The sequence below is a fragment of the Mandrillus leucophaeus genome, unplaced genomic scaffold (genome assembly GCF_000951045.1).
Source record: "Mandrillus leucophaeus isolate KB7577 unplaced genomic scaffold, Mleu.le_1.0 Scaffold160, whole genome shotgun sequence".
Classification (NCBI taxonomy): domain Eukaryota; kingdom Metazoa; phylum Chordata; class Mammalia; order Primates; family Cercopithecidae; genus Mandrillus; species Mandrillus leucophaeus.
Genome location: NW_012101588.1, coordinates 2456125 through 2465375, shown reverse-complemented (window position 1 = coordinate 2465375; position 9251 = coordinate 2456125). Strand labels below are relative to the sequence as shown.

At 46.3% G+C, this 9251-nt stretch overlaps 1 protein-coding gene across 1 annotated transcript in view; it reads right to left on the bottom strand.

The window, feature by feature from the left end:
• The window catches only part of NR2E1 (nuclear receptor subfamily 2, group E, member 1), a 34933-nt gene that overhangs the window by 4712 nt on the left and 20970 nt on the right, over positions 1-9251 (bottom strand). The window contains exons 3-8 of the mRNA XM_011975941.1: positions 9077-9164; positions 7273-7508; positions 5774-5920; positions 3603-3699; positions 3066-3215; positions 2369-2474 (exon numbers count right to left, since the gene is read on the bottom strand). Of these exons, the coding sequence (XP_011831331.1) occupies positions 2369-2474; positions 3066-3215; positions 3603-3699; positions 5774-5920; positions 7273-7508; positions 9077-9164 (824 nt within the window). The remainder of the gene's footprint in view (positions 1-2368; positions 2475-3065; positions 3216-3602; positions 3700-5773; positions 5921-7272; positions 7509-9076; positions 9165-9251) is intronic.

Below are 9251 nucleotides of genomic sequence, written 5' to 3'. Positions count from 1 at the left end.
CTGTGTTAGCCAGGATGGTCTCGATCTCCTGACCTCGTGATCCGCCCACCTCGGCCTCCCAAAGTGCTGGGATTACAGGCGTGAGCCACCACACCCGGCCTCATTTTTAGGTTCTTAATACCATAATGGTTCTAAATGTCAAAGGTCAGTTAGGACATACAAGTTAGTTTTTGGTTTTTTGTTTTTTTATTTTTTGTTTGTTTGTTTTTTAGACAGAGTCTCACTCACTCTGTTACCTGGGGCTGGAGTAGAGTGGCACAATCTCGGCTCACTGCAACCTCCACTTCCCAGCTTCAAGCGATTCTCCTGCCTCAGCCTCCCGAGTAGCTGGGACTACAGGTGCATGCCATGACACCCAGATAACTTTTGTATTTTTAGTAGAGACAGGTTTCACCATGTTGGCTAAGCTGGTGTTGAACTCCTGACCTCAGGTGATCCACCCTCCTTGAACTCTCAAAGTGCTTGGGATTACAGGCGTGAGCCACTCTGCCCGGCCTACAAGTTAGTGGAAGTACCCAGATTATGTACTGCTCCATTTAATAATTTTGAACAAATATTAACTGCCTACTATATATATTCTGTAATTCGATATGCATTAAAAATTTCAAATCCTGGCATTTTAATTTGGAAAAACATATACGGGTGCACTATCAACATAGTTTCAGTGATATTCCATGGACAGGGAACAGTTTTATTCATTTAGTATTCAAAAGAGGGTTTATGATAGAAATAGGGAGACCTTAGCAGAAGTGGTATCACCCCAAATGGACAGAGTTGACTTGGGATTTCTCTGACCCATTAGTTGAGGGAGGCATTAACAGCCTCTACCCATTTGATGTATTTATTCCCACCACAGTGTCTATAGCTGATGTTGAGATTATGGAGATGGGCTTTCGCAGGTTCCTTTCAAATCAGCCTAGAGAATAGCAACTCTATTCCAACCTCAAATCTACCACAGTCCTAACTCGAGAAACTAGAAAGGTTCCATTTCTCTTTAAAAGCCAGGTTTTTTGGTTTTTTTTCCTTAATGGCATAATAAAATTTATACTTCTTTTTTTTTTTTTAATTTTTGGTGGAGACAGAGTCATGCCATGTTGTGCCCAGGCTGGTCTCGAACTCCTGAGCTCAAGTGAACTGCCTGCCTTGGCCTCCCAAAGTGCTGGGATTACAGGTGTGAGCCGCCTCAGCCCCCAGTCTATACTTCTTGATGGGCTTGCCCAGTGCTGGGCCAGGAGGAGCCCCAGTCTCTGAGAATTCCTACAAACAGTCAAGAACAGCCTCTGCATGTGGGCCCTGCATGGCCAGGAGTAACCTGGTAGATGTTATGACTCAAAATAACAGATACCAGTCACCAAGGCCAAACAACAGTTATGATAGGTGAAAAGATGACTTCTCTAGGCTGGGCATAGTAGCCCAGGCCTGTAATCCCAGCACTTTGGGAGACTTAGGTGGGAGGATCACTTGAGGCCAGGAGTTCGAGACCAGCCTGGGCAACATAGCAAGACCTTGTCTCTACAAAAACTTTAAAAATTAGCTAGTTGTGTCAGGCGTGGTGGCTCACACCTGTAATCCCAGCACTTTGGGAGGCTGAGGCAGGCAGATCACAGGGTCAGGAGTTCAAGACCTGCCTGGCCAACATGGTGAAACCCCACCTCTACTGAAAATACAAAAATTAGCCAGGTGTGGTGGCAGGCACCTGTAATCCCAGCTACTTGGGAGGCTGAGGCAGGAGAATCGCTTGCAGGCGGAGGTTGCAGTGAGCAGAGATTGCACCACTGCACTCCAGTCTGGGTAAAAGAGTGAAACTCCATCTCAAAAATAAATAAATAAATAAATAAATAAATAAATAAATAAATAAATAAATAAATAAGCTGGGTGTGGTGGCATGCATGACATTCTCCTGCCTCAGCCTCCCGAGTAGCCTGGCTAATTGTTTTGTATTTTTCAGTAGAGACGAAGTTTCACCATGTTAGCCAGGATGGTCTCGATCTCCTGACCTCGTGATCCACCTGTCTTAGCCTCCCAAAGTGCTGGGATTACAGGCGTGAGCCACCGTGCCTGGCCTGGGCTTCATTTTTGACCCCTCCATACCCATTCACACAAATGTTGTTCCATTATTTTGATGGATTAGTTTGTTCCACCAGGACAACTGTAATATGTCTGACAGTGCTTTCAGTTTGATCATCTAATTAGATTTGCTCCTCTCACCCACCCTGAGAGATAGGTAACGACATGGATTCTCCCTAAATTAACTGGCTGGCAACAAGATAATTAGTCACAATGTTTGAACTGGCTTATTACCGCCTGCTCAGACATTCACAATGGAGGCAATTTTCTTAAGTACATGTTCAAGGCAAACAAGGGTCACCTGGTATGGATGTAGCTGTTGAGCGTTAGCTGAGCCTCATCTTGAAGGGCCGCAATGGCAGCAGCATTCCGGAAGCTTCTCAGTTCAGAACCACTATGTGTAGGAACTAGAAATGAAGACCAGGAAACTGTGATAGACAGCATAGAAATTGCATCTGGGAGCCAGGCACGGTGGCTCATGCCTGTAATCCCAGCACTTTGGGAGGCCGAGGCAGGCGGATCACTTGAGGTCAGCAGTTTGAGACCAACCTGGCCAACATGGTGAAACCCCGTCTCTACTAAAAATACAAAAATTAGCTGGGCGTGGTGGCACGTGTCTGTAATCCCAGCTACTTGGGAGGCTGAGGCAGGAGAATTGCTTAAACCCAGGAGGCAGAGGTTCCAGTGAGCCGAGATGGTGCCATTGGACTCCAGCCTGGGTGACAAGAGCAAGACACCATCTCAAAAAAAAATTTTTTTAATTAAAAATAGACAGAAAAAGAAGAAATTGGGTCTGGGAATGCACCTCTGTGGAAGTGGATGCCCAGCAGAACATGCAGGTTCCCATAGCAATCAAAAATGGGGCCAGATTAAGATGATCAGCTCCCTTGAAAACCATCACCTCTTTTGGCAAAGGTCAGTTCAAACTTCGAGATGGCTGAATTAGTGAGGTGGCAAAACTGGGGAAGGAGAAGAAACAGGGGTCTGTGTCTGCTTACCGGCTTTGAAAGTGACGATGCATTTTAGACAGGCAAATTCAGTAGCATCTAACCGGAGTTGTCTAAATCGAGCCACCACCTCTTGTAAAGCCTGTATTTCAGATATGATCTTGTTCAGCTTCTGGGAATCTGTGTTGTCACCGTTCATGCCTAGAATAAAAATATGGGATAAATACTCTAATATGAAGGCATTTTCATGATTTAATATTGATTTTTGACAAAATCCTGCATATCAATATCTATTCAATTGTCACTCTAAGATATCTGATTCCATGTAAACTGGCTATATTGTATGAAAGTTAATATAAAATCTTCTCTTGGATGATAACAAACACAGTAATTTGCATTTAAATAACAATGCAAGCAGTCATGAATACAACAAAACAACATTATTTGCATTTAAATATAGATTTATAAATGACAGGTATACTCTATTGTTCAGCAGGAATTTGTTATTCTTTACATGTTGTTCTTTTTTCAGTAATGTATTTTTATGGTAATTTCTACAACAAAGTCATTAAATTGTGCAATTCTTACCAGATACAGCCAGTAGAGTGTTAGCATCAACCGGAATGGCCCATTGTGCTATTCCTAGAACAAACAGTTCTCTCCAAGCATCTTCCAAAAGCATCAGCTGTCATACAATAGATGTATAATATAATATAGTGTGTAATTTATAAATTTATAAACAATTTCACTATGTAAATTTCCATTATTTTAAAAAGTGTTTTAAATGCCTGTCTTGGTAATTTTTTCTGAATATTCTAGCTTTCCCTTATTTTCCCATATTTTCCTTTTGAAAAGGTGCCTATAGATATGCACATGGATTTGAGAGTCAGCCATTCCAATTCTCCAAAGTTTCCTTCTCTCAGAAAAGGATTTGCCCTTCTTGTCCTTGTATCCACCCATTCCTGACCACCTAGAAGCTCCTCTAGAGACCGAGGCTTTATGAAATGCCAGCAGCCCAGCAGGTGGATTCCCCTCACAGAGAATGCTGCTATTAGCAGGGTTGAGGATTCCTCAGACACTTGCAGAGCTGGGTCCCCATCTTCCTGGAGGGTTGAGGGGGCTGGGCTGGGAGAGAGACAGAGATCACTAATTCCCAAGAGGCATTGGGGGAAATCAGGGTGTAATTATGTTAATCGGGTTTTGCTGAGTTTTCCTCGTCTCACTGCTTGATTTTTCTGAGACCCATAAATGGACAGCATCAAGGTGCTTGTCATTTTTATTCTAACAAAATGTGCTACTGAATATTTAAAATGAAAATCTGTCTCTTTTTCCAAATTCATATACCAGATTCCATTTCACTGCAGTTTGCTCTTTGTCGAAGGATTTCTACCAAAGGGCTAAGTGGCAGACAGTAAGTAAATTTTGTTTGGGTGAGAGTACACAAATACTTGTTTTGGAAAAAAAAAAAAAGCCAATCTACACACACACACACACACACACACACACAGCAAATGGCTAGAGTTAAGCAGTAAACCTGTTCAAAGATAGGACCTAACTACCTTAAAAAATCTCAAAACTAAAAACCAGCCAATTCTAAATGATTTACGTAAAAGGATTTCTTTTGGGAGCTAAGAGCTGAATCATGAAGGCTTGTAACCAAAATCACAATTAGACCAAAGGGTTTAATTTTTATGTGTTTTATTTTTAGTTTTATTGCATTAAGTACAGGAAATAATTGTAAAATGCAAGGTAAACAGTATCTAATTCTGGCCATATTTGAAAGGGCAAGCCATGAAAAAAAGAACATCTCATGCTAGAAGATGAAATGCTTTTAGCACATTGCCTGATCTTTCCGTGGGAAACATACTTCATATAAAAGGTCACTATTATGCTTTAATTAGGTATGAAATGAATTGAAGAAATAAATCCTTTGCTTTTAGAACTACATATTAGCCTTTTGGAAAATTTGTCATTAATTCCTGTGAATGCACTGGTAACAGCCAACGGTTGGGAACACTTTGTTTTCTTTCTTTCCTTTAAGGTTAGAAAAATGTTAGCATTTCTAATATTCCTAACAACAAAATTTCTGGGTCTCAGTACAATACAATGTTTCACTGCACACACTTTTTCTTCCTCTGAATGTCATTTACAACCACAGAATTATGCAAAATGCCTATTTGTTTACAAAATGTCTAAAAGCACATGAAGAACATGAAGAATCGAGGAAGATCCTAGCCTGCAGGAGGTGTGCACTGTGCCTCTTGGTCTTACAAGCTGATCAATTAATGACCAAAACTGGGAGCATCACAATGGAGAACATAAAGCTGAGAATATAAATAATATCAGTTCCGAAAATCTACTACTCTTACCACCTTCTACTTCTCTCAGTTCCAACGCTCTTAGTAAAACATTGTTTCATCGACAGTTTTAGAAAATCATTACAATTTTAAAATTGGTATTATATTTGCTCTTTCAATCAAACAAAAAGAGGTAATGTTCTTGTATGTGTGTTTTTCATAGACTGGACCCAGCTTTTCTGAAATAATGTAATTATGTTTCTTACTAAGGATCATATAGGTAGATATTTTGAGCCCATGGGAAGAAGCAAGTAAAAACAAGTAGTTTCCACATTGCTGTTAAGAATGGATGCCTGCCTTGGGTGGTTTACCCGCGGAAGGAGTGAGTTTTATAAGACTGAGTGCTACTGCTTCTTTCCCAGCTCTCTTTTTCTCAAGGCCTCAGTGCTCTGGTGGTCATACCTGGTCCTGCAAAGACAGCGTGGAGAAGGCTGGCACACTCTTAGCCCACTTGATGCTCATGAAGAGAAGTCTGGCAGCTGATTCACACACTGACTCTGTGGCCACTTCATAGAGATACATTGGGGTCCCATTCACTTCATGGGGGTACTGGGTGGGGAAGAAAGAAAGACACCTAGAAGTGAGGAAACCACAGCTTTGCAAGAAGAGACAAACTTTTACTTTCTAATAGCAAGGAAGGGCATAAAAAGGAATTTGGATGTTTTGCTTAAACATGCAGTTGCCATCCGTAGGCAAAAAAATCAAACATCTCTATCTATAGAGTCTGAAAAGTAATACTGGTTGGGGGAGGTCCATTTCCATTCTTTGGGAGCCTCTCCCTTCCAGAGGGTCCTCTGGCTTTTCTATCCCCTGCAGCAAATTTTCCTTGGGCTGAGCCAAGTGCCAAGCCTGGCTCCCAATTTAGACAAGAGCTGCTTGCATTTGTGTAAATAAAAATAGATGTGAAAAAGTATAAATTAATAGGCATCCCAAACACAAATATGCATATGAGTATTTTTAGAAAGGATTAGTATATTATGGAAATATTTCAATTAGACATCTTAATCATTCACAGAGCATTCCCATTCATAACTGACAACATATTCATAACACTACTTCCCCGAGCTTATTATACACATCAAGGGTAAGAAAGCAATATTAAATATTGTGCGTGTGCATGTGCCCAGGTGTCTGGCTTCCCTGCAGTGTGCGGCTGCAGCTGGCCCTCCTCTGGGGGACATCCTAGGCCCTCATCGACCTGGAGTGGGGGTCTTAGTAGGTATCAGCTGGAGGCCTGGAGGGTAGGCCTTAGGTGGCAGCTTTTCCAGGTGGTTCAGGCTGGGCCCTGCTCCTATGGCATCAACCCTGCTGTAAATCCACCTGCCTCAGAAGTAGGTGAGGAAGCATGGGAAATGAACTCAGATTCCTCAGACTGTTCTAACAGTGTGATCTCCACATTTCTCTCTCGTGTTAGAAACTCATGGCTTTACCCAAGAGCATACAGGCCAAGATCTGGAATTCTGGGGCACTTCCTCCAGCTGTAGCCAACTCCTGTCCTCTAAAAATGAACGTTGGTTCTTCTGGCCTTTAGGAACACCTGAGGCTGCCCTCTGGGTTTAGACGAGGGCTCCACCTACCACCGATCACCAGTGGCTGTTTCCTAAAGGTGCAGGTTCCTGGACTCCACCCCAAACTTGCAGAAACGAAATTTCTGGGGGGATAAGATCGGGACTGCACACTTGTAGCCACTCGGAGGTTGACTCTACTGTGCACTCAAGTTTGAGCACCCCTGGCTGAACAAGGCAGAGCAGGGGGGCTGGAGCTCCATGCAGAGACCAGCCAAGCACCCTGGAGTTCTCTCCCCAGTATGCCTGAGCCGCATCACAGCTCAGAAGAACCGGGTGCGTCCCTCTCCTCCATTCGCTGGCACGAGTCTCTTTGGGCCCAGCAAGGCCGCTGACCTTGGGCGTGGGCTGAGCCAGGCTCACGAGGGTCTGCCGCTCAGGGGTGGTGGACACCGCGGCCAGCTCCAGGCCGTGCGGCTCCAGCTGCGTGACCGCAGTGAAGAAGGCCGGTGCAGGGAGCGCCGCGGAGGGAAAGTGCGCGGCCGCCCCGTTCTCCTCCTTGTGTCCACGGAAGTAGAGGGCCACTTGCTTGCGGATGGTGGACGTCCGAGGCCCCCGCTCGTGCTGCACGGCTGCAGAGGCAAACAGAAACGTATGCGGGCCATCAGAGACGTCGCGACACAGCTGCTGCGGCGCTCCCCCCAGCCCCGCCCCAATGTCAAGTCTGGGCAGGCAAAACCGCCCAAGAGGTGAAAAGAAGAAGAGAGAAGGAATCTGAGGGAGGAAGGGATTCTGAGATCGTCTAACCACTATTCTGAATGGATTCGGAAGCTGAGACTTAGAAGAGGGGCCCGTGCTCAAAGTGCCATGATAATGGCAGAGCCTCAAGCAAGAGTAAGTGTGTTCTCGGTCGGTCCAGGGCTCCTCCCGACCAGGGAAGGGGATTCGCAGGGAAACCAGAGACCCTCTGGGCCGGAGTAGGCAGGTATACTCGCCCCCATCCAAAAGAGAGGGAGCGTCGTGCACGCCAGACACCTCGTCTCTGCAGAGACTTTTCCAACTCCGCCCAAGAACAGCCCTCCCTACCCCCAGGCCCCGCCCCCAGCGAAATGGCTTTTGGCCTCTGAGGGCCGCAGGAGAAAAGGAACCGAGTCCCGGGATCGCTAGGGGATGGAAAGAGGGAGAACCCGTCTCCTAGTATGCTGGAGAAAGGCAGGGGAGATGTGACAATTACCACCAACAGTTTAAATAAACAAATTAATTCAGGGCAATCTTCCGCCCGCCGAGCTTGACAACTTGTCAATACACAAGTTCAACAGGTTGGACGCTCCCTCCGGCTTCCTGCGCCGCGGAGGAAGGGGCTCTCTCCTCCTGGAGCTGCCACCCGGCCCGAGCCGCCTCACAGCAAAACCCACTCGCACCCTGTTCCCAGGCCCCACGGTGTCCTCCAGCCAATTACCCTCGCCCCCTGCCTGAGCCTGGGGCGCCCTCGACAGGCTGCAGCGGGGGACGCAGCTCGGACCGTACTCCAGGCCCAGTAAGCACTCTGACGTCCTGGTTCTTGCTGCTCTGCGTTTAAGAGCCTTGGGAGAGCTGGGTGTCCGAGGCACCCACGGGCGTCACCCTGCCTCTCCAGCCCCCTTTCCCTCTTTTCTGTAGAGCAGAGAGAAGGCCCTGGAAAAGCTCACATCGGCCCAATGGCCGTACTGATCTTGAATTTGCAAATGGGCTGGAAATTGCGCGTTTTCGCGTCTCTGCCCTCCCTTTTCCAACACACCGCGATCTTCCAGTCCGTATGATCTCCTCTCCGTGAGACTATCCAGACTTTAAGATCCTGGGGGAGACCAGCAGGCTTAAGGGTGGCCACGAAGGGCTGCAAAGAGGGATTAGGACCGGAGGTAGAAAATGCGCCGCGATCCCCTAGAGAGTGGGGTCTCCCTAAGGGCTGCCTTTGTGGAGATGACTGTGTGGCGCAAGTTCCTGATGTGGGCATGGGTCTTGCCCTGGGGAATTCTAGGGGTCGCCAGCGGCTCCTGCTGACAGACGGGAAGGATACGACTGAAAGCCCGAGGCCAATTCCCAGCATCTGGAAAGAAGTGCTCCGAAGTTGATTTACATGCATAGGAGTGCCGCGTATTTTCTGTACATATAATTTCCTTACTACTCAATCAACAGTGGAATAAAGGGATGCACTGATTACCGTCTTTGTTCATGTTGACTTCCAAACACTTCTTCAGCCGACACGCCCTGCACTGGTTTCTGTGCGTCTTGTCCACCGGGCAGCCTCCCTGGAACAGAGCGCAGGGAGTCAGCAGTCCCCCTGGCCTTTAGGCTGGAGACCCGGAGCCGGCACCCGGGCGGGGAAACGGCGTGGA